The sequence below is a fragment of the Dermacentor variabilis genome, chromosome 8 (assembly GCF_050947875.1).
Source record: "Dermacentor variabilis isolate Ectoservices chromosome 8, ASM5094787v1, whole genome shotgun sequence".
NCBI lineage: Eukaryota > Metazoa > Arthropoda > Arachnida > Ixodida > Ixodidae > Dermacentor > Dermacentor variabilis.
In genome coordinates, this window is record NC_134575.1 from 2,847,410 (window position 1) to 2,872,500 (window position 25,091).

The 25,091-nt window shown below is 47.8% G+C and overlaps 1 protein-coding gene across 2 annotated transcripts in view; it reads right to left on the reverse strand.

The window, feature by feature from the left end:
- The window catches only part of LOC142589525 (glucose dehydrogenase [FAD, quinone]-like), a 124,740-nt gene that overhangs the window by 94,120 nt on the left and 5,529 nt on the right, over positions 1-25,091 (reverse strand). For both annotated transcript variants that reach the window (XM_075700929.1, XM_075700930.1), the window contains exons 2-4: positions 12,658-12,860; positions 5,715-5,901; positions 686-817 (exon numbers count right to left, since the gene is read on the reverse strand). In XM_075700929.1, the coding sequence (XP_075557044.1) occupies positions 686-817; positions 5,715-5,901; positions 12,658-12,860 (522 nt within the window). The remainder of the gene's footprint in view (positions 1-685; positions 818-5,714; positions 5,902-12,657; positions 12,861-25,091) is intronic.

Here is a 25,091-nt window from a genome sequence, read left to right on the forward strand (position 1 = left end):
TTCAGCATGCCGCCGTAGGAACGCGCGGGGTAATATTGTACTGCTGGCACCCATTTACGGCACAACTAGTCGATGGCATGTTGTATCTCACAGGGAGACCAGACAGCTCTCGGTATTAATTACTCGCAAACTCGCGCGCGTGCACGTGCGCCGCCATGCATTGTGATGGGACGCGAGCTCCGCTCGTTAGCGTGGACTTTCTTTACCTTGCAATACGCGTAGAATAAAGCTGCAAGCGTCTGATAATATATGAACTGCGAGTTTAAGCAATAAGTATGATGTACTTAATAGCAGCCGACTTACGTACAGTAATCTGATAGACTACATCCGAAGTACCAAGATTTCACTGCCAGGCCGCGCCACTTACTGGTCTTTTAGATTATTATTTTTTGACATTATAATTCCGACTTAAACAGGGAATAGCGTGCTCGAATCTATCACTATAAAACATGGTCATTTCATTTTCATCAACATCTCACAACGCAGTCTGGCCAATTGTCAGTCCCTTTAAAACCGACAGTGCACGGAATCGAACTTAAACTACTCTGTAAAGCAAGCCTGTTGATAAAATTGTGAGCCTGATTAGGAATTATGCGTTAGTTTCCGAAGTCTGTAAGTATGTCTTTACAAGCGAAAGCTATTGCACTGGAAGCCTCTGTCCCGTCGAGGAAAAGTGCGCACTCACCCGACTGTCGCCGTCCGTTGTAGTCGACGTACAGATAACCCGACTCGTTGCACGCCTTGAGGAAAGCGTCACTCAGTGGCGTATGAGTGTTGGCGTAGTTGACTGGGATCTCTCCACTCGTGCCATGGTACTCTGAATGAAAGCAAAAAGTGAACCATTTGTCGTCATGTACATGCGTAAATAATTCATGTCCGTGTGTAATAGCATGGGCGTCGCTGATTGTGCAGCTCACTGACATGAAACTTATGTGACTTAGAGTTACGTTGCCTTAAAGCCCCGTCAGGCGCTTTAAGCACAACAAACTGTGCCTCTCGCCTCGTGGAGCTGAGCGCGTCGCCAGTCACTGCGCTGCTTAACCAAGCGACCAAAGTGCTATAATAACTTCGGCGAAGCCGCTCGACAACAGGAGGTCACTCGCCAAGTCAAGCTGCAAGACAGCTGCCGGTCCACAAGCAGTGTTTCTTTAGCGGCAGCGGACCGCGAGTTCGTGAGGCGATTTACGGGCAACGCCTTCGGCTTCGCGCGTACGGTTTGCGAACGCCCGTGGTTTCTATAGCGGATTTTAAGCGGCGCTTCATTGCGTGCAATGCAACGTTTCCGGAGGATGCTTCCCGGTCGCGAGTCGTTCGGCAGCTATCATTTGTGTGCCAACTGTCACGGATCCTTGTGCCGTCGTAGGGTGCCGGTGATGTCTAGTTGTGCCGGCTTCGCGTACCCCGAGCACACTCCCGCCTTTCGAGGCTGTCTCTTAGCATCCAACAAAGCTGGGACTAATTGTTGCACCTTCGTGTTATGACCGATTCCTGTGAAAGAGAGATGAACCAATTTTACAGCGAAGCTGTTTATGCGGACCCTGTTCCGTCGCACTTCGCTAAAAAGGGGCCACGTGACCTAGCGGGAGAGGAAGAGCTCAACACGAGAAAAGGGGTTGGAGTGACCGCTTTCCCCCCTGTGAGAATGCCCTGTTATGCGCCAATCTTAGACGGTTGTCACACGGTTCACTTTCGGCGACCAAGAAAAATCGGCGCCGAATTTATCGACGATTGATTCCACCCTGCCGCGGAAAAAAAAACATACATTTTATGCTTGCGGTTTGCGGCCAAGGAACACTCGCCAGCGATTGAAACGCCAACTACAGAGGCGCGCCTGGCTGCCGGCACTTATTGGGCCAGCAAGAAGTGCGGGTCTTGCGCCTGCAGTACACGGAGCTTTGGATTAGTGGTTCCGCACATTCCATGCCAGCTACAACTATGGGATGATCACGAGTAGTGCGTACTCCTGAGGAAGAAGCGGCCTACCGCGAGGGTCAACGAGAGTTGGCTCGTGAACGGGCTCGTCGTCGTAGGGCCGACCTCGAGCTGCTCGCCAGAGATGCCGAGTTTAAACGGCTGCCGCGACCATCAACAAATACAGCATTACACTAATACTCCATTGCACGGTGTAACACTCGGTCTAACTGATACAGCTTCGCTGTTTGACCATTTTCACGGATGGGAAGGGTCGGTGATTTTTCATTTTGCCCAATGTCCTACCTATCTGTTCATCATCATCATCATCAGCATCATCATCATCATCATCATCATCAGCCTGGTTATGCCCACTGCAGGGCAAAGGCCTCTCCCATACTTCTCCAACAACCCCGGTCATGTACTAATTGTGGCCATGCCATGCCTGCAAACTTCTTAATCTCATCCGCCCACCTAACTTTCTGCCGCCCCCTGCTACGCTTCCCTTCCCTTGGGATCCAGTCTGTAACCCTTAATGACCATCGGTTATCTTCCCTCCTCATTACATGTCCTGCCCATGCCCATTTCTTTTTCTTGATTTCAACTAAGATGTCATTAACTCGCGTTTGTCCCCTCACCCAATCTGCTCTTTTCTTATCCCTTAACGTTACACCTGTCATTCTTCTTTCCATAGCTCGTTGCGTCGTCCTCAATTTGAGTAGAACCCTTTTCGTAAGCCTCCAGGTTTCTGCCCCGTAGGTGAGTACTGGTAAGACACAGCTATTATATAGTCTTCTCTTGAGGGATAATTCGTATCCCGGCCACGGCGGCCGCATTTCGATGGGGACGAAATGCGAAAAACACCCGTGTGCTTAGATTTAGGTGCACGTTAAAGAACCCCAGGTGGTCAAAATTTCCGGAGTCCTCCACTACGGCGTGCCTCATAATCAGAAAGTGGTTTTGGCACGTAAAACCCCAAATATTATTATATTGAGGGATAATGGCAACCTGCTGTTCATGATCTGAGAATGCCTGCCAAACGCACCCCAGCCCATTCTTATTCTTCTGATTATTTCCGTCTCATGATCCGGATCCGCCGTCACTACCTGCCCTAAGTAGATGTATTCCGTTACGACTTCCAGTGCCTCGCTGCCTATTGTAAATTGCTGTTCTCTTCCGAGCCTGTTAAGCATTACTTTAGTTTTCTGCAGATTAATTTTTAGACCCACTCTTCTGCTTTGCCTCTCCACGTCAGTGAGCATGCATTGCAATTGGTCCCCTGAGTTACTAAGCAAGGCAATATCATCAGCGAATTGCAAGTTACTAAGGTATTCTCCATTAACTTTTATCCCCAATTCTTCCCAATCCAGGTCTCTGAATACCTCCTGTAAACACGCTGTGAATAGCATTGGAGATATCGTATCTCCCTGCCTGACGCCTTTCTTTATTGGGATTTTGTTGCTTGATTTATGGAGGACTACGGTGGCTGTGGAGCCGCTATAGATATCTTTCAGTATTTTTACATACGGCTCGTCTACACCCTGATTCCGTAATGCCTCCATGACTGCTGAGGTTTCGACAGAATCAAACGCTTTCTCGTAATCAATGAAAGCTATATATAAGGGTTGGTTATATTCCGCACATTTCTCTATCACCTGATTGATAGTGTGAATATGATCTATTGTTGAGTAGCCTTTACGGAATCCTGCCTGGTCCTTTGCTTGACAGAAGTCTAAGGTGTTCCTGATTCTATTTGCGATTACGTTAGTAAATAGTTTGTAGGCAATGGACAGTAAGCTGATCGGTCTATAATTTTTCAAGTCTTTGGCGTCCCCTTTCTTATGGATTAGGATTACGTTAGCGTTCTTCCAAGATTCCGGTACGCTCGAGGTCATGAGGCATTGCGTATACAGGGTGGCCAGTTTCTCTAGAACAATCTGTCCACCATCCTTCAACAAATCTGTTGTTACCTGATCCTCCCCAGCTGCCTTCCCCATTTGCATATCTCCCAAGGCTTTCTTTACTTCTTCCGGCGTTGCCTTTGGGATTTCGAATTCCTCTGGACTAATTTCTCTTCCATTATCGTCGAGGGTGCCACTGGTACTGTATAAATCTCTATAGAAATCCTCAGCCACTTGAACTATCTCATCCATATTAGTAATGATATTGCCGGCTTTGTCTCTTAACGCATACATCTGATTCTTGCCAATTCCTAGTTTCTTCTTCACTGTTTTTAGGCTTCCTCCGTTCCTGAGAGCATGTTCAATTCTATCCATATTATACTTCCTTATGTCAGCTGTCTTACGCTTGTTGATTAACTTCGAAAGTTCTGCCAGTTCTATTCTAGCTGTAGGGTTAGATGCTTTCATACATTGGCGTTTCTTGATCAGATCTTCCGTCTCCTGCGATAGTTTGCTGGTATCCTGCCTAACGGAGTTACCAGCGACTTCCATTGCACACTCCTTAATGATGCCCACAAGATTGTCGTTCATTGCTTCAACACTAAGGTCATCTTCCGGAGTTATAGCCGAATACCTGTTCTGTAGCTTGATCTGGAATTCCTCTATTTTCCCTCTTACCGCTAACTCATTATACGGCTTCTTATGTACCAGTTTCTTCCGTTCCCTCCTCACTCTAGGCTAATTCGAGTTCTTACCATCCTGTGGTCACTGCAGCACACCTTGCCGAGCACGTCCACATCTTGTATGATGCCAGGGTTAGCGCAGAGTATGAAGTCTATTTCATTTCTAGTCTCTGTTCACAGCCAATTAATGACCAATATCAAGCTTTCTAAACCATTATTGAGAACTTCTCGGCTGTTAGCGGGCTCCCTACTTTAGTGCTGCGAAACATCGGACCACCTTTTACTCTCTATTGCGGACAATGCCTGAACCACGGGGCTTCGAGGAGGCCAGCGGAGCCTGGCGCGCAAGTGATTGGGCGGCGCTCGCCGCAGCCGCTGCTGCTCTCGGACTGCAAACATACCTCGACCAAAGAAAGTGTGAGCATTGCTTCTACGTCATGTGAAAGAACAGCCGCGGATAGACAGCGTTACCCTAATCTAACGGAAGCAGAGCAGCAAGAACGTTTAGCTGTCAAACGCGCATATAAGAGCCACTATACGAGTATAATGCTTCGCACCACGATAATTCCCCGTAAGGGAGCTTCGGCCATGTTTGTGTTAATTAATGCGAACCTTTATGTCTTCTTTGCTAGCGAAGGACGCGTCTGCTGTGTCGGCTTTTAGCCGAGTAAGGTGGGTCTGTCCTGGAGACGGGGTAATAGTAAAATGGGCCGAGAAAGTGTAATGCTCGATCACGTGATCACGTGGGTCACGTGGTGGGTTTTTCTGTGTCTTCTTGATTTGCCGGGCAGGCACGCAATCGCTATGCTGGAATATGCGTTGCAGAATACAGCGTTTGATTAACCGTTTCACAAAAGCTTCCCTTCGCATAGATTCCAAAAAGCCCGTTGGGTCCCCACGGTTTTATTTAACAATTCTAGTACCTATTGTGGGAACCCGTGCAATATTTAAACGAAGAAACAGTGTTTATTGACAGTGGCCAGAGAATGTGATAACACTTGTTTCCGCGTAGTCAAAAAGTGCTTCAAGATATTTGCTCAAACATTGCTAGACGACAGTCTGCGTGAGCACAAATAGTAATTAAGAGAACGTGACGTCAGCTGGTTGACGGTCATGTCAGTGGACGATACCAACGCTAACCAATCCCTGTTTGGTTAGCGCTCTTCTCGTGTTCTTTTTTTTTCTTTTTGAATGAGTAAACTTATAATATTGAACTCACGACCCGGATTGCGGATGTAGTAGGTCTCGATCTCTTTGAAGACGGGCAGGACATCTTCGTAACTCCAGCCGTGAGCACCATACCCATCCTGCCAGGTGTCATAGTCCTTGCGATTTCCCCGCACAAAGCTCATCGAGTTGAGGACACTCGAACCTCCGAGAATCTTGCCTTGGGTCATGCCTGCGCGCTAGTCAGGAGAGAGAGTAATGGGAAGTTACTATTCCAGCGACTTGCTGTCATGCTAACGGCCTCGTCCCAATGGGAAGCAAATGCGAAGCGGTGCCTTAGCAAAGTGCGTTTCGTGCAACCTGGTACTGTCAGCAGCAAAAGATTGCGGGATCTGCAATGCATGGCGGAGCGTCGCAAAACTACGCAAAACTGCATTGCTGCGTCGTCTGCCGTCACACAGCGTGGGGTCGAGGCTCCCAGCACTTCTGCGCCAGGGGCGCTTTGGGCATGCGTGTCCGTTCTTCGCTATCAGGCACGTCGCGCTCAAAACATCTGGGCTGGCAGCCACTGCGGCCGCCTACGGGAGCGAGTGAAGCCACCAGCGGCCATATTGCTGGGGGCAAAAGATGGCGGACCCAGAATATGGGCAGCGCGGAATACGCGCGGCACTCGAGTGCGTTTTCTTTTCCCCGATCAAAAATTGCACAAAAGATATTTATCTTACATAACTATTTTACTTGTGATGAGACAATTTAGTTACAGCAATATATGATTCTACATTTGTCTTTTGTGAGCCTGAAGTGGTAGTTATGATGAACTTTGTTTAATGCGTAAGCATCCTTTGGCGAGTACCCCAGCACCATCACGCGAAAAGTTCTGTGTCCTGTACCTGCACCTGCACAAGAATACGTAATTTTCGAAGACATTTAATCGTTATACTAGTGTAAATGTAGATGACTGGTAGACTTATAAGCGATTGGAAACAATTTAAGTCAACAAGAAAGTTACCAGAGAGAATACCCATAGGGGTGCATAGGGCTCCATAGAACATACATGTAGAAGCTTATAGTATGGATGGGCCGACTTAAATTGGAGGGTGGGCTAATTGAAATATGGGGCTGGGCTAACTTGAAATTCGGAGGCAGGCCAAATGAAATTGGAGGGTGGGCCAACTTGAATTTTGGCAGTGGGTCAACCTGAAATTTGTGGTTGGGACAACCTCAAATTTGGGGATGGCCCAACTTAAATTTGGGGATGGGCCAACTTGAAATTAGTACGTGGGCCAACTTAATGTTGGGGTTGGCCAAACTTGAAATTTGAGGGGTGGGGGGGGAGGGGACAAATTTGAAGTTTCCGGGTAGGTCAACTTGAAACTTGGGGTGGCCCACCCTTAAATTTCAGGTTCGTCTGCTCCCAAATTTCAAGTTGGCCAACGCCGAATTTCATTTGGCCTCCCCCTAATTATAAGCTTCCCCATGCATTTTCTATGGAGCAGTGTGTATCCCTACGGTAATTCTCTCTGATCAATTTCTTTATTGGCTTAAATTGTTTCTAATCACTTATAGAACTACCAATCATCTACATTTTCACTATTATAACAATTAAATCTCTTAACTTCGCAAATTACGCATTTTTGTGCAGCTACAAGGCATTACACTTTCACGTGATGGGGTTGGGGTACTCGCCAAAGAATGATTACGCTGTAACAAACACGCAATTTAGAGCGCATCCGCAGCTGCCCAGTAGTACCCATTAGTACCTAATACTCGGTACCTAAGCGCCCTTGCGCTTAAGCATTATTACAAGTAGACATATTGTGGTACGTACAATCAGACCGCATGGGTACTTGAGCAAAACTCGAGCGTGCTGAAGCTAGCGGTGAAATCCCAGCCTACATTTTAACAACTTTAACATCGATACACGTGTAATATAATGCGCCATGCACATAGAAGAGTTGATTGTCGGGCTAGTTGGTCGTCCATAATTGAAGTAGTAATTTAGCGCGATAAAAACACGGAAATAAGAAAGGTGGACAAGGACCTGTTTTTATCGTGCTAAGTTACTACTTCAACCATGCACCTGCATCTTCCCAATGCTTCTCAACTGAAGAAAATGCACACCATACAGGCGACTGTACGCAAAGAGGAACCTGTACTTACAGGTGATATATTATTCCCAGCGTCTTCATAAGACAATATGTACAGCTGACAGCAGCGCACTATTTCAACATTGCTTACTGAGGTGCTTCAGTGATCTAGAATAGCATACCACAATCATTAAATACCATTACAAGAGCAGCGCAGCAGCACACTCCGTGCTGCTACGACGGCTAACCACGGCAGCGAGGGCTTTTTACCCCAAGCAAGATGGCGGTGACCAGCTTCACTTTCGGTCAGCCATTTCCACTCCAGAAGATTTAGTATATAACTTCATAGAGTTACTATAACCAACTCTAGAGGAAAAGCTGGGCCGAAAAAGGGGGAACCGCTAGGGCGCCGCCGTGTTGCTACTTGTTAATGTGGCCAGCGCAATTACTGTTGAAACAGCTGAAAACAAGTACAGGTCGCCTTATGCTTTGTCATTAAAAACGCATACCTGATGGTTTTATCAAAGTGATGTGAGAATATTAGGTTTACAGAAAGTGCTTGCTAAGCGCGTAATTTATATAAATCACAATGTACGCATTCATTCAATAAAGCATGGCGCGAATTTCAGTTTCGAATCTCTGTGTTTTTGGATGCGTAGTATGCGTAGGATGCGTAGTTTTTGCACAGTTCAGGTTTGACATGCGATCGCGCAACGATATCGGACACTATGGCACCTTCGTGTCTTGTGCCACACCCAAGCCCCGAAGGGCTCTTGTATTTACCTTCACATGTAAGTAAACGAATGTATCTTCTTGTTAAAAACATCACACGAGTAGACAGCCCTCGTGATGCATCGTAATAGTTTGAGAAGCGTCACAGTAGAGCATTTTTTTAGATGCGGAGCAGTATTTTATTTGCAGAATTTCCTTCAGTAATAGGGAATTGCTGGACAGGTGGATCAGCGCAGCCGGAATTGTGCTGGCGAATCTACAAGCAAGTTATAGAACTGTTTAATTGTTGCACTTTGAACAATAATGCCTCTAGAAAGGCCACCGCAGAAACACATTAAAGCCTGACGGTGTGCTGAGTATTTCTGTGCCAGGAAGCAATCAACAGATGATTCCCTAATACGGACGAAATCGAGTGCATGAACCCGCATATTAATAGCGTAGGCGTTTTATTAACTGTGCAATATTTTGAACACTTCCTTGCATGCCATTTCATGTGACATACATTTTCTGGTAACAAATGCGTGCAGCGAATCTATTTGCACGATAGACTCCAAGCCTGTGGGACCGTTCACTTGCACTGGATGCTGAGTCTTCTACATGTGTCCATAATTTGCGTATATACGCACATCGGATCCCTACGAGCATTTTCAAAATTCAATTATTTTAGACAACACGCACATATGCAATACTGACATAATTTCAGATACCACTAAGCAGCTAGGACACACATTTTTGTTGAGTATACTCGCAGGTAAAATAAGTAGATCATGTGGACAGCTCTAGCTCCTTTTCCTTAAATCAGTGCCTACAAGGGGTACGGAAAAATAATTTTTTTCTCGCGCATTGATTATTTTGCTGTATAAGCCAGAGAATCCGCCCCATTAGTGTAACATATATGTAGTGCATCACACTAATATGGGCTTTAATTTACCAAGTTAGATGAGTTATTTCTGTGGCTCACTCAGTCGAATCAGACTGCAAGCTGCATTCAGCAATCCTCTGTTGGATTTTGCAAATGTTCAATGAAACATGTTTCCCTGTTATGCAGATATGCAATGGCAAACCACTCGGAGTAGACCCCAGAAGTGGACACCGGTCTTGTTTTTTTTTTTTTTTTTTTTTGGCTGAGCATACCAAGCTTCAAGACGTCAAGTTGTCACATCCTGATCTCAGCAAACAGGTGCGAACGTCGATGCCTAAATGCATATCTCGGCCATTTTATTAGTTTTGCTCTGATGATCAGCCTACAGTTGATACGGTCATTATGTATCCTTTAATATTGTGCCTGCTGCTAAGTACAATGAGCGCTGAAGCCCACGTCGAGCTGCTGAAACCGCAGCTTTTCTTTCGGTCTGGGACCCGGTCTTTCTTTAATGAAAGCCAATTTAACATACAGGAATTTGAATGAATGTTTTATATTACTATTTCTCAGGTCACCTTTCAATGCTTTTGTAAGCAGGCTACTGTAAACATACATATTGTAAACATACTACAAAAAGGTAGTAATTGGTTCCTGTGAAAACCAAACAAATTTTGCATCGTAAGTCATAGCGCTAAAAATAATAACCAAATAATACTCAGAAAGAATGATAACGAAATGAAACAGTTTTTGTTCGCTCTTGGACGAACTTCTTTAATTACGGCTTGCAAATATTATTCCTCAAGAATGCAAAGTGGGAAATAGGGCAAATTAGTTAACGTTCGGTTTTTTAAACAGAGCCAGAGGGACGAAAGAGATGGCTTCATTAACGTCCTGTTTTATTGCACTGTATCAAAAATGAAAGGATGCAAGTACTGCGCTAAGGTTATGCCACTGCATGGTTCTTCACCAAATCGACTTTGCTTCTCAAGGGAAAGTTGCTCATAGTATGCGCTGCAGAACAACTACTACGCAGATTTTATGCGCGATGTCACTTATGTAATAATTTCCACAGCGCTTAACTTGGTCACATTTATTATAACGATACAACAGCGCATACTAGGCACAACCGTGCCTAGTGCACCTAGAGGAGCGTTTTATGTGTATAAAGCTTGTCGTCTTTGATATCACGGTGCAACAACCACGTGATACAGTGACAGCCTTGAGCGTGTGTAAAAAGAACTTTGTTTAGACAGATGTTGCCGTAAGATGGTGTTGCTACTCGTCACTGAAGCACCAATTGCGCGAGCTTAAAATTGCAAGAATGCGAAAAATGACAAAAGTCACCACCTCTATCAGAATGTTAAGGTGGAGGCTCTTCTACTACTCTCCAACCCAAGGCTCCCGAAAGTGAGCGTCAGTGCTACTAAGCCACTAATCTTTGTCTCCTACGCGGACGCCTTCACCATAACTTCACAAATTCACAATAAGGAGCTGCACAGCACAAATATTCGATCCTGAAAAGGCAAGCACATATCGCTCAAACCTGCCGCTGGAGAGACGGAGCGAAAAGCCAGGCGGTACGCGCGTAACGCACCGCCTGGCCTGGCAACCAGCGGCGAGACTTGGTGCGCGCTACCATAGAGCCTCGGTGGACGCAGTAGGTTTCGCGTCATCGCCGCTCATCTCGAGGTGCACGTGTCCTGGCCTGACCGGCGTGCTTGAGCGCACGCGCTTCTCCGACGCGCGCGGGCTATGGCCACAGCTTGGTTGGACGCACGGAGCTAAGGCAAGCGTTGGTCGGCTTCGTTGCTTACCCGTGTAAACGTGTTCGAGTGCAACAAACACCGAAATGACAAAAAAGAAAGCGCGAGTACAAGAATTTTCCCGCCCAACGGCGGCGAACCATTGTTGCCGTTGCTGTCAATCGTGAGGCCGCTCGCAGTGGGGAACGATTAGAACCGTGTCGACAGCAAGTTTATTCGAGCACCCCATCCCGCAACAGGTGTTGTTCGGCATGGCTTAAAGTTTTGGCTACCACGTACATGCAACGGATGTTGCTTATTTCGCTCTGAAAACGCGAAAATCATGAGCAACGAAGCAGGAAACCGCGGCGTACGGCTGCCTCCTTTCCCTAGTCCCCTCGGCAAGGCCACCACTAGTGGCGAGTCCGTCGGCGCGCCACGCGTTATTCTTGTAGCCCACAGGGTGCCGTGAAACGCTGGAGCCGCAGTGGAAGGCAGCAATGCTCGTGTGCCGAGATTTGCAAGTACGTCGACGAGCACCAGATATGTGAAAAAGGTAATCCAGAACTTCCATCGTAGGCTCCTGTTCAGCAATTGGAACTTTAAACATTTCTAACAGAAAAAAAAAAAACGCTCATGGCTGTAGGGGTAGCGCAAACTTGACACGGGGCGAAAGCAAGACACAATAGTACGACGGTCAAAGCACTCTGTCGGTCGCCTCCTACTTTCGTCCCGTGTCAGTTATAGCACTGCAACCATGAACAGATACGCCAACTCCACCCAGTTTACTATTCTTCTAAAAAATTCGGTAAAACAAGACGCTGATAGTATAACGTGGTTACGTAGCTGTCACGCCATTTTGAGTCGTCGGAGCAGTATTCCTATTTAACCTCCCTGGAGTTCTGCTGGAAATCTCGCATTGTTGCAGTGAAAGGATTGCACAGAAAAGTTCTCCCGTTTCCCTCACTGGCACGCTACCTTCGCTAAAATGAGTGCGGAACAAATAAATTAATGATCGCCATATGTAAATCACAGCCTTAATGGTGTTTAGATTCTGTGGTCGGTGCCTCTCTATTTCCAGATCTTTCTACTTTCCTCCTCTCTCTTCCCCAGTATGGGATAGCAAACCGATTTTTTTTTGTTCTGATTGATCTCCGTGCCGTGGGAGCTGCATAAAAATACGCAAGAGTGGGTTTTCATCGAGCGGCCGTGTCCCTACCTCTCTATCGCTTGCAAAAATAATTCTTGCGCGACATTATTATACGTGCGATGGCTATTGGAGTCGCGCCATTCCGTCTTTCCGAGTGAAATGTGTTGTAGTAGCCCGGCGATATCCTTAGGACCGTCTGTGATCCGGACTGAGTGACCGTCAGTGGACATAGAGCAGACAATTGTTACCATGTCGGCGATATCGCCATTGGACTTTCTTCTCTTAATCTCTCCCCCTGCGTGAGGCAGCCAACCGTCCTGCTTAACCTCACTCTCTCTTAACCATTTTCCTCTCTCTCTCTCTTCAGGAGGGGACAGCACAGCACCCGTCGGCCTGAATGCAAGCGTGCGCGCAGTACTCACTCGTTCCGGGAAACCAAGGCAGGCGTCCTTCTGCGGCACGGTCTTGTAGCCCCACGTGTTGGCTTCGGTGGCGAGGAAAGGCGCCAGGAAAGGGACCTGCTCAGCGACTGTCTCGGGGCCGCCCGCTTCCAGCAAGAGCACATTGTTCCCAGGGTCGGCAGACAGACGGTTGGCCAGCACGCTGCCTGCCGAGCCACCGCCAACTGCGCATGCGTGAGCCCTCGGTGTAAAATAAAACGAGATGCTAGCATATATATGTACTCAGCAAGACGTCTTAGGCTTAGTCAGTTAGGTGTTAGAACAACGCATAAATTATCAGCAGGCTACAACAAATTTTTTGGTTCTTTGGTTCTGAACTCGTTTACTGCTGCAGTAGATACTTCATTCCGACTCTCCCATCAGCTCCAGCTAAGGGCAAATCTCCTGAAATTCCAAAGAAACAGAAAAAAATTAAATTATATGGTTTTACGTGCCAAAAGCACTTTCTGATTATGAGGCACGCCGTAGTGGAAGACTCCGGAAATTTCGACCAGCTGGGGTTCTTTAACGTGCACCTAAATCTAACACGGGTGTTTTCGCCTCCATCGAAATGCGGCCGCCGTGGCCGGGATTCAATCTCGCCACCTCGTGCTCAGCCGCCCAACATCATAGCCACTGTGCAACCACGGCGGGTCCAAAGAAACAGAAAAGGAGACAAGAAAGAAATGAGTGGAAGACACGGGCAAAATTCGTGATAGAGCGCTGGACATTATTTCTGTAAACATCGTTCTGGTACGAATGTGCTGTTCGCTCAGCCTGGGGACAACGTTTCCATAGATAGTTTTTCATCGCCCTAGAAGCAACTTTGCCAGCGTCTTTCCTTAGGTTCTTTTCGTTTCCTTTTGTTTCACTGGCATTCCTCCCCTCAAAATCATGTATACCAACTCGCCAAACAAGCTGCCCTCATGTGCAATGACTATGGCATAAAAAAAAGTTCGTGAACGCCTTTTTTTTTATTTCGCGAAAGACAAAGAAATGTAAAGAACACATTTAGGTTTATTTTTCTTCCAAAATTGATTGATTGATTGATTGAAAACGTTATTATTCCACCGAGCTGGGGTGCCCACCTCTTACCCTAACGCCGGTAGGGAGGGAGGACGAAGCAGTCCCCGAGCGTTGAGGACGGCGAGTCTTCACGGCCTCAACGGCCATGAGGATTGCTCGACGCTGGTCGTCTTCGCCCTCGCTCTGGAGCAAGGCCTTCCGGGCTTCTCTACTGTAAATCTTTTCTTTGGCCCCTGGGGAGCCAGCACACTCCCATATTACACGGTCTAGCGTACCTTTCTCCTTACAAATTTTGCGAAGAGCGTCGTTATGGTCCCTCGTCTGAGCTAAGTAGATCCAATATGGGGATGTATAATTGTTTCCTTGGAGGCGCCGCCAAATGCGAGCATCCTCCGGAGAGAGAGACCGAAGCGGAGGCGGAAAGATTCTTCTTTCGGCTTTGTAATGATCTACGATTTCCTTGTACGTGATGATGTTATTTTTGATCTCTGGAACTGGCTGCTCTAGAGTTGCCCGGTGGTAGAGTGTTCGGGCGGGCTCGTGAGCGGCTTCGTTACCTGGAACTTCTTCATCGGCCGGAACCCAAATAGAGGTTATGTCCCTCCTAGGAGGGTTGCTTCCAAAATTCCCTAACGTGACGCACCCTCTTGTGTCGTAGTGAAAGAACAAGGTTCCTCAAAAAAATTTTCGAAAGGTTTTTGAAAGACACATATTTTTTGGCGTGCAGAGCTCGACGGATGTGGATATCTCAAAGTCTCCTTGTGAGCCTGTAAATACTGCATATCCAGTGGACATCGAATGTGTAGTTTGCTCCATACTCTATGCAAACTATATTTGCCTGCTCGGGAATCGATTGAATACTGCGGATAGGTACTTTGAATAAAGTCTGACCTCAGCTTGAAATCTATCTTGGATTCTTGGAAATATTTTTTTTTGCCTCTCTTTCACATTTGTAACGTTTGACAAGCTGTTAAACGGACGACGATGAAGTGTCTCTCTGGCAGAATGTCCAAAATTAAAGAAAGTACATTGTTTGAGCACCTCTTCCCTCTTTCGCGGAATTTTGCGCGTATCTTTGTGACACTTCTTTGTTTGTCGGTAATGGACGCGGCCTACTTTGGACGTCTGGCAGGTTCGGCGACTTGAGCGGCGGCAGCGTCCAGAAAGCAAACCGACCCTCACAGCATAACAGCGAGAACACCCGTGTCTACTCACTGAGCAGTGAGGAGCCTTCCGACGGCGACTTCGTAATGAACAGTAAGGTTAAAAGACGAAACAGCAGGACCTCCTCATCCTCGAGCACGTTGAATAAGAGGACGCAACGGGGGCTCTGCAAGTGTTGAACACCATCCTTCTTGTTCCTGCTTGCCCCAACCGCAACATCAGTCGCCTTGCCAGACAATCTGTTTCAGTGCTATCGAATTAACAACAAAGTTACTGACGTCAGAGTGAATATACTGCGCGTAGGAAGCATCCAATTGTTCCGCACACGGGTGCGCCGAGCTGAGTGCGCAACGTCTCGGATCGTTCCCATATCCCACTGACGTCATCACCTGCGATGTAAATGCCGCCATTCTCAACTACAAATTGAGAGTTATTGTCAAGGCCGCCAGTAAAGCTGCCGTCATTGTGAGTGTACCCCGCGTGTGCAATTCACGCTGTTTAAAAGTTCTGCTCAAGGGAGACTCTCTGCCTTCATATGTGAAGGTGGGCCACTTTCAACATCGTCGGCGCCCTTTCGTATGTCACTGTCATGCCACCACTGCATTAAAGTTGGTCACGTTAGGAGCATGTGCAAAAAAATACGGCAGCTTGTTCCCACTGCTCTGAGGCCCACTCAGCAAACGAGTGCAATGCCATGGTTCCTAAATGTTCCAGTTCTCATGGATTTCGTGAAGCTTTGTCAAAGGACTGCCCAAACATTGAAATGAGCAGGTTGTCTTAAAACAAATGACGAGAGATCATTCATCTCATAGGGAGGCTACCGAAACCGACAGACACGGCGATATTAACTGATAGCAGCGGTAGCTAAATTGGTAAGAGCATCGCACGCGTAGTGCGAAGACGTAGGTTCGTGCCCCGCCTGCGGTCGGTTCTTTTTTTCATCCACTTTTATTTTCCATTAATTTATCATTTGTTTAATTCAATTAATGGTACATGTAATTTTCCTATGCTGTCCTCGGTGTCCTTGTTATTTTCTTATGAAATGACTCATAAGAATCGTACTCTCGGTTTCCTTTTTTATCTTTACACGGCCTAGGATAGTATCTTGAGCGCTACAACGTGTACCCTGACTTCATTGCGGGCTTTGGGCGCGGCGGGTCACTGAAAGACAATGTTATTGGCCTCCCCCACAACGTTTGTCCAAAAAGAAAAACATATCATGCGCATACGCAGTTCCGCAGGCTCTTGCTGCACAACGTGCATACGATGATGCCATGCACAAAGCGATGCTAGAGTCGTTGGAGCCTGTCGAAATCGGCGGGCGAATGTTCCAGTGGATCCGCGACTATTTGACGAGAACTCCCTTTACCTTACTAAAGCCGACCTTTTATCCAAGACAGTTTACCTATTACTATACGCTGGCAATATCTGTATTCGGTCTTCTGCAAGAACCAAGCGGGCAGCCACGCTAACTTGTTCCTATATCTGCAAGCAAGGCTCTGGGTGTCTCCATCAGACTGTACCCATTCACTAAATTAACGCGCAAGCACACGACCCCGCATGCTGTCTATATGAACGACCAGGCTGTTTCATACCAAAAAACTTATCGTTTTATAGGTATTAATATTGACTGAAGCCTTACATGGAGCCCCTACTGCTACTGCCTGAAGAAGAGACTAATATCGATTGCTCGCATAATAAAGTTCCTTCGTGGAAAATCTTCAGGCAAATCGGTACTGTCAATGCTGCAGCTATACAAAACGCTGTTTGTGGGCTGTTTACATTACAGCTTACGAGTTTTGGCAAATATATGAAAAAAGAATATTCGCACCCTCAATTCTAAGTGCGCCTAAACTCCCGATTCTGAGAGACCACCCTATTATGACGTACATCCCTGTCGACAACCTCATAACACATTAAACATATCTGCCGAGTCCCTAGTCGCTATAGCGGTAGTTTGGCGGCGCAAAGACCTCAAGTCACATTTTCATGACTTGTTGCGGCTCATCGAGGCTGCCTTCCATCGGACTCTACACCAACAGCAAGACCACTCTCACCTATGTGGCACCTGCGGCTGCCTCACGATTCCTGAAATTACGAAGAAGAGCAGTACAACAGATTATATTGGTATTGGTGAACAAGGTGGGGGGGGGGGGGGGAGTATAGAGAAAGAACGCACATCCACTTTCTTTGCGACTGCATCTTTTCAATGGCTTTTTTTCTTTTGTGTATACCAAGTCGCCGAGCGAGAAATCCTGCTACGAAAATACGAGGAACAAAACTCGTCACGTAAAAATGAGCGAGCCAAATTCAACAGGTTAAGACCACAAAGCTGGTTGCAAAGCTTTACAATTAATTAAATCTCGGGTTTTGCGTGCCAAAACAACGATATTATTGTGAGGCACCATAACAGGGGACTCCGAATTAATTCTTATCACCTGGCGTTTTTTAAAGCAGACCTCAACTTAAGTAATATGATGCTTTTCAGCGCAAAAAAAAAAACTCGAAAGAATAAAAGAGTTAAAAAATTCTCTGCTCATAGGACCAAGACGAGGTTTGACAATCAGATTGAGTGGCTTTTAAAAGCCGGCTCCCCCTGGTCGGTGTTGGCGTCAGTGGGAGAAACATTGCTCCAGAAGCTGAAAGGCAACAAAAGGCCTAAGATGGGCTATGAAATCGAGCATAACGCTCGAAAAAAAAGGCACAAGTGGTCCCGTACCTTCAAAGGGTTACCCACAACATTAAGAGGGTGGCGAACAAGTGTGGAGCACCTGTGGTCTTCTCCGCCCCGAGGAAGCTGGCCCATCTCTGTCCCCGAATCACGCATGGCCCTACGAACGGGTGTACAGTACAGCACGTTGAGCGTTACGTGCACTGCTCCACTGGAGTGGCTCATCTGATTCCGCACAGCTGTGGCAAGTGCTACATTGGGCAAACTTAAGCTTAAGGAGCTTTTGGCAAACTGGGCGCTGAGTCAACGCCCGAGTGAGAGAGCCCGCAAATATTTTATAGAAGGATACGATTGCGCACTCGTCTGCGCATTGCAGATATTGTTCCGACTGTGAACCACTGTTCCTTAATGTCAAGGATCCTAGGCAGAAGCAAGAACAAAACCGCACGTGAACTGCTGGAGGCCTACGACATCCAAACCACTGGTCTAGCCAACGTGAGTTAAAATACTGTTACGCTTTATGATTCGGAATTGACATTGCTAACCATTTAAAGCGACCTACGCGGAAACCTTAAGGCGCCCTGCTTCCTCTCCGCCGCTGTTGCGTCGTGCTCCTCCTACAGTGTCACTTCAGTCGGCGCAGCAGATATCGTACTGCGAAGCTGGGTACACGTCGCCGCCTTTTGCTCATGTCGCTGCAGGTGTCCATCGTCCGGAGCAACCGGTCCACTACATCGACGACAGACGCACGTCTCCTCGGAAGTCGGATGTTTGGCGCACACCTGTCGCCGGCCTCAGTGTTTCCACTGCGGTGAAGCTGACCACCTGTACCGCCAGTGCCCATACCGGCGCCTTGGACTTCGCGACTTTTCCGCATACCCGCCGCCGCCCCGATATGGCCAGCGACCCCGGGACATTGAGGACTACCTCTCTCAGCAGCGCTTGCCACCGCCTGCCGGGCGGCAGTCGCGGTAACCGTCTCCGAGACAATTTTAATCTCCGCCCCAGCGGTATTCTACCGCGCGGTCACGCAGTCCCGCCGGGAAAACTAAAGCGATCTTTGGGGACGAGGCGGATGACGATCGAAGTGCTAAAGACCTCCGATCAACTCAGGCACGGACAGATCCCCATCCGACACCACCTGCAGCTGAACAAGACGACCGGCTTTCTCTCGATCTAGCAGTAACTATTGACAATAGCGCCATTAGTGCTTTAGTGGACACCGGCTCACACTACCCTATATTAAACGGGAAAATGGCAACGCAGCTGAAGAAAGTAATCATTCCCAGGTATAGCTCGCACATTCGGGCGACTGGTGGGCACGCCGTTACCCCACTAGGCACCTGCATGACCAGAGTTGAAATTCAAGGATCTGCATTCGTAGCGTGTTGCCTTGTCTTACGCGAATGCCACCGCAGCGTTATTCACGACGTTGACTTCCTGCAAGAGTATGGTGCTCTTGCACCATACTCTTCAAGATCTCGTATCACATCAAGATCTCGTATCTTCAAGATCATCGTATCACATTTTCAACCTACCGAGAAATCGACGTGCAGGACGATCAACGGCATGCTGACGTACTTTGTGTTTCTGGAGACAGTGTAATGCTTCCTCCACGAGCCAGTGTCCTCTTCGACGTCACATGTTGCGGCTTACGCGATGGCGAAGCGGTGATCGAACCTAATTTGGAACACCTCCTAAAGCAAGGTGTTTGTGTGGCTTGAAGTGTTATACAGCTTCGAGATGGCCCATCACATTTGCTTGTTACCAACTTCAGCAACGAGCATCGACACCTTTTCCGCGGCACTTGGAAAATATTTGCAGACGAAGTAGTAAAAGTTAACAGCTGTTTCACGTCGGAAGTAGTCGAGACAGCAGACAGGTCTCTGGGCCATATCGACATTAATTCTGAACTGTCCACCGATAGCCAGACAGCACTGCGCAAGGTCTTGCGTGAATTCCGGACCTGCTTCGCGAGTTCTTCAAAGGTACACCAGACTCGCATCACTAGACACAGGATCACGTTCGAGGACGCACGCCCGATACACCAGCAGCCTTACCGCGTGTCGGCAAAAGAACGCAAAGCCTTACGTACGCAGCTCCGGGAGATGCTCGACGACGGTGTCATCGAAGCTTCCAACAGCCCGTGATCGTCTCCGGTCGTTCTTGTAAAAAAGAAAGACGGAACGCTCCGCTTGTGTGTCGACTACCGGAAGCTTAACAACGTTTACCCGCTGCCGACGAGTTAGATAGGCTGCGGCGTGCCCACTATTCTCTGCATTTAAAAAGTGGCTACTGGAAAATCGAGGTAGATGGACGAGACCGCGAGAAAAGAGCCTTTATGACTCCAGACTGTCTCTACGAATTTCGAGTTCTTCCTTTTGGCTTGTGTTCAGCCCCGGCCAATTTCCAGCGAATGATGGACACTGTCCTCACTGGGCTGAAGCGGCAGACTTGTGTATCTTGATGATGTGGTCGTATTTTCCGAAACGTTCGAGCAGCATCTTCACTGCCTGCGGAGTGTGCTAGAAGCCATCCGATCGGCAGACCTCTCAGTTATGCCGGAAAAGTGCCACTCTGGTTATGCAGAGCTCAAGTTCCTCGGGCATGTAGTAAGCGCCAGAGGGGTCCGACCCGATCCAAACAACCTTGCCGCTGTAGCCGCATTTCGAGCTCCTGCGATGAGAAGGCCGTCCGGCGCTTCCTGGCTTTGTGCGCCAACTATCGCCGGTTTACTGAGGGCTTTTCGAAGGTGACGGAGCCTCTGACTCGCCTTACAAGGAGCGACACGCCATTTGTCTGGCGTAATGAGCAACCGGCAGCTTTTGCTGAATTACGACAGCTCCTGCAGTCAGCACCTATTCTTGCACATTTTGACGATGATACCAATACAGAGGTGCATACCGACGCCAGTAGCATTGGCCTCGGCGCAGTGCTCGTCCAGCGTCAAGGTGGAGTGGAAAGAGTCATAGCCTATGCCAGCCCCTCACTGTGCCGTGCCGAGGTGAATCATTCCACTACAGAGAAAGGGTGTCTCACAGTCGTGTGGGTGATTGTCAAGTTTCGCCCCTGCCTCTATGATGGTCCCTTCAAAGTAGTGACGGACCACCATGCCCTCTGTTGGTTGGCAAGTGTGCACGACCCTTCAGGACGACTGGTACGGTGGAGCTTGCGGGTACAGGAATTTGACAACACTATCGTTTACAAGTCTGGCAGTAAGCATTAAGGCGCATATACACTGTCCTGCGCACCCACTGATCCTGTCAGTCAGGAAACTGAGGACGATGACGGCTTTCTGGGCGCCATTAGTTCGTTGGACTTCATCAGAGGGCAGCGTGACGACGCTGAGATTCGACTGATGATCGATCATTTAGAGGGCCGCGGCACAGCCATGCCACGCCATCTGTACCGCTCGTTGACATCCTTCTGTGTACGAGACAACGTGCTGTATAAGAAGAATGCCCGTTCGAACAGCCGTGCTTACCTCCTGATGGTTCCAAGAGACATGCGAAACGACGTCCTTTTCCCTTGCCATGACGAACCCACATCTGGTCATTTAGGCTTCTCACGAACACTCGCTAAAATAAGCGAGATGTACTATTGGCCCGAGCTTTCGGTAAACGTCAAACAGTAAGTTAAAGAGTGTCGTGAATGCCAGCGCCGAAAGGCACCGTCAGTTAAACCGGCTGGCTTCCTTCAGCCAATCGAAGCTCCTCACACGCCTTTCGACCAAGTCGGCATGGACATTCTCGGACCGTTTCCTCTCTCTGCCGACGGCAACAAATGCGTGATCGTCGCGAATGATTATTTAACACGTTATGCTGAGACGTGAAGCAATAAAACGACGGACACCGACCAAAAGAAGTACTAAAAAAGGAATAAATCTAAAAGACGCTTCGGCTTCCCTACGGAAGCCTTGTTCACAATGTGACCAAGTCTTCCGCAGGGAAGCCGGAACCGGAAGCCGGTCTTTTAGATTTATTACTTTTTTAACATTGTGAACAAGGCTTCCGTAGGAAGCCAAAACGTCTTTTAGATTTATTCCTTTTTTAATATTGTGAACAAGGCTTCCGTAGTGAAGCCGAAACGTCTTTTAGATTTATTCCTGTTTTAGTACTTCTTTTGGTCGGTGTCCGTCGTTTTATTGCTTCATGTTTCATCCCGACCAGATGAGCTTCCGTCGAACCCTCTACTTCGTTATGCTGAGACGCAAGCGATCCCACGAGTTACGGCTTCAGCGGTAGTGAAATTATTCATGCGCCACATCGTAATGAGTCACGGTGCTCCCTCCACTGTCATAACAGACAGAGGGACAGCATTCACAGACCAGCTTATGGATGAAGTTTTTGAATAAAGCGACACCGGGCATCGAATGACCACCGCGTATCGTCTACAGACCAACGGACTTACCGAGCGACTCAATAAGACGATCACGGACATGATGTCCATCTACATCGACATTCAACAAAAAACATGGGATCGGCTCTCGCCTTACGTGACCTTTGCGTATAACACAGCCGTGCAAGAGACAACGCGATTCACACCATTTCGCCTTCTCTACGGTCGCGAAGTCCATAGGATGCTGGATGCTTGCTGCCGTGTCAAGATGCCGACCACTTGACAACTGACGCCGATGAATTTGCTGAGCGTGCCCAGGAAGCTCAGCAGCTCGCGCGGCTGCACATCGGCCAGCGGCAGCAGACAGACGCACGAGGCTACAGCATCCGCCACAGGGACGTGTCCTACAACCCGGGAGACCAAGTTCGGGTGTGGACCCCTGTTCGCCGCCGTGGCCTCTGTGAAAAGTTGCTGAGCCGGTATTTTGTTACGTATATGGTACTACGCCGCGTCAGTGACGTTAACTGTGAAGTGGTCCCGGACAGGCTTGGAGTGGCGCCTGGCACCGGCGAAAGATGCCGAGAGTGAGTGGGGCTATACTAATCTAGGTACTACCAAATTAGGAAGGCCCACTAAGCTTGAACAAAGACGCTCCCTCACCAGAACAGGAATTGGCCTCCCTGGTGCAGTATTCGTCCACAACCTCCCCAATGATATCTACCATTAACTCACGGCCCTCACTCCAGCTGCGGAGCACCTGTGCAAGGCGGCGGACAGACCTGTAACGCAGCAGAGGGTGCTAAGAATATCTGGGTCCGGACAGGCCGCCAATGGAAACTTACCCCTGCAACATTTAACACCCGAACACCTCTCGAGTGAGGCTAGCTTAGCAGGATTCTGAGGAATTATCAGACATTGTTTGGGATATCATCGCCCTTAGTGAGATTAGAACTGGTGGCTTATACGTCGCTGAATAACAGCCATGTCCTCTGATATAGAGGTCTCGCTGATAAGAAGCAATACGGAGTAGGATTCTTAATCTATAAGGACATAGTGGACATTGACTAATTCTACAGCCTTAATGAGAGGGCAGCAGTAGTCGTCATCAAACTTAATAAGAGGTATAGATTAAAGGTAGTACAAGCCTACGCTCTAACATCCAGTCACGACGATGAGGAAGTAGATCAGCTTGATGAAGATGTTTAATTAGCGATGAGAAAAGGGCAAACTCGGTACACAGTAGTAATGCGTGACTTCAACGCAAAAGTGGCGAAAAAGCAGGCGGGTGAACGCGCAATTGGCAACTACGGCGTCGATTCTAGAAACGCTACACGAGAGGTGCTGGTAGAATTCGCAGCAAGAAATAAGATGAGAATAATGAACACTTCTTTCAGGAAGCGTAGCAACAGAAAGGGGACCTGGAAAAGCCCTAATGGTGAAACAAGAAATGACATTAATTTTATACTTTCTGCCGATCCCAGCATAGTGCAGGATGTAGAAGTGATAGGTAAGGTAAAGTGCAGTGATTATAGGTTAGTAAGGGCTAGAATTTACCTCAATATGAATAGAGAAATATATAATATTTGCAGTTTTACGTGCCAAAACCACTTTCTGATTATGAGGAACGCCGTAGTGGAGGACTCCGGAAATTTTGACCACCTGGCGTTCTTGAACATGCACCTAAATCTAAGCACACGGGTGTTTTCGCATTTCGCCCCCATCGAAATGCGGCCGCCGTGGCCGGGATTCGATCCCGTGACCTCGTGCTCAGCAGCCAAACACCATAGCCACTGAGCAACCACGGCGGGTAATAGAGAAAGAGTAAAATTGATCAAGAAGAAACAGTTAAAGTTAGAGTCAGTATGGGTAAAAGCAGACAAATTTAGGCCGGTACTTGCAAACAAATATGCAGCCTTACAACAGAGAGACGATGATGACGACATAGAGGTAACCGTAACAACGCTGGCTTCAGAGGCAGCAGTTGAAGTGGGAGGCAAGGAACCAAGGCAACCAGTAGGCAAGCTATCCGAAGTAACAAAGGACCTAATAAAGAAGCGACAAAGAATGAAAATGTCCAACTCAAGAGATAAGACAGAATTCAGGGAGCTGTCAAAACTGATCAAGAAGGCGAAAATAAGTGATATCGGAATTATAGCGTGAGAAAGACTGAGGAAGTCGTAAAAAATGGACGCAGCCTGATATCAGTGAGAAGGAAACTTGGCATAAGACAAACCGAGATGTTTGTTGTGTTCATATAGGAGGTTGCCAAGTACTGCACCAGGGTGGCCAATCCTGCTCTGGTGAGCGAGTGCGTTACCGGTTCTGGTCACCGGGATCAGGCCACACTCCAGGCCTGTTTATGCAATTTTATCAACACACGGATTTTTTTTCGTGGAAAATTGCCGGCACCGGGATTCGAACCACGGACCTTTTGCACTCGAGGCGGGTGCTCTACCTCTACACCACCGCTGCACCTCACAAAAACAAAATACACTATACTAATGGGCGACTTTAATGCCAAGGTAGGCAAGAAGCAGACTGGAGACAAGGCAGTGGAGGAATATGGCATAGGCACTAGGAATAGCAAGGGAGAGTTATTAGTAGAGTTTGCGGAACAGAATAATATGCGGATAATGAATACCTTCTTCCGCAAGCGGGATAGCCGAAAGTGGACGTGGAGGAGCCCGAACAGCGAGTATGAAATAGACTTCATACTCTGCGCTAACCCTGGTATCATACAAGATGTGGACCTGCTCAGCAAGTTGCGCTGCAGTGACCATAGGATGGCAAGAACGCGATTTAACCTAGACCTGAGGAGGGAACGGAAGAAACTGGCACATAAGACGCCGATCAATGAGTTAGCGGTAAGAGGGAAAATAGAGGAGTTCCAGATCAAGCTACAGAACAGGTATTCGGCTTTAACTCAGGAAGAGGACCTTAGTGTTGAAGCAATGAACGACAATCTTGTGGGCATCATTAAGGAGTGTGCAATGGAAGTCGCTGGTAACTCCGTTAGGCAGGATACCAGTAAACTATCGCAGGAGACGAAAGATCTGATCAAGAAACGCCAATGTATGAAAGCCTCTAACCCTACAGCTAGAATAGAACTGGCAGAACTTTCGAAGTTAATCAACAAGCGTAAGACAGCTGACATAGGGAAGTATAATATGGATAGAATTGAACATGCTCTCAGGAACGGAGGAAGCCTAAAAGCAGT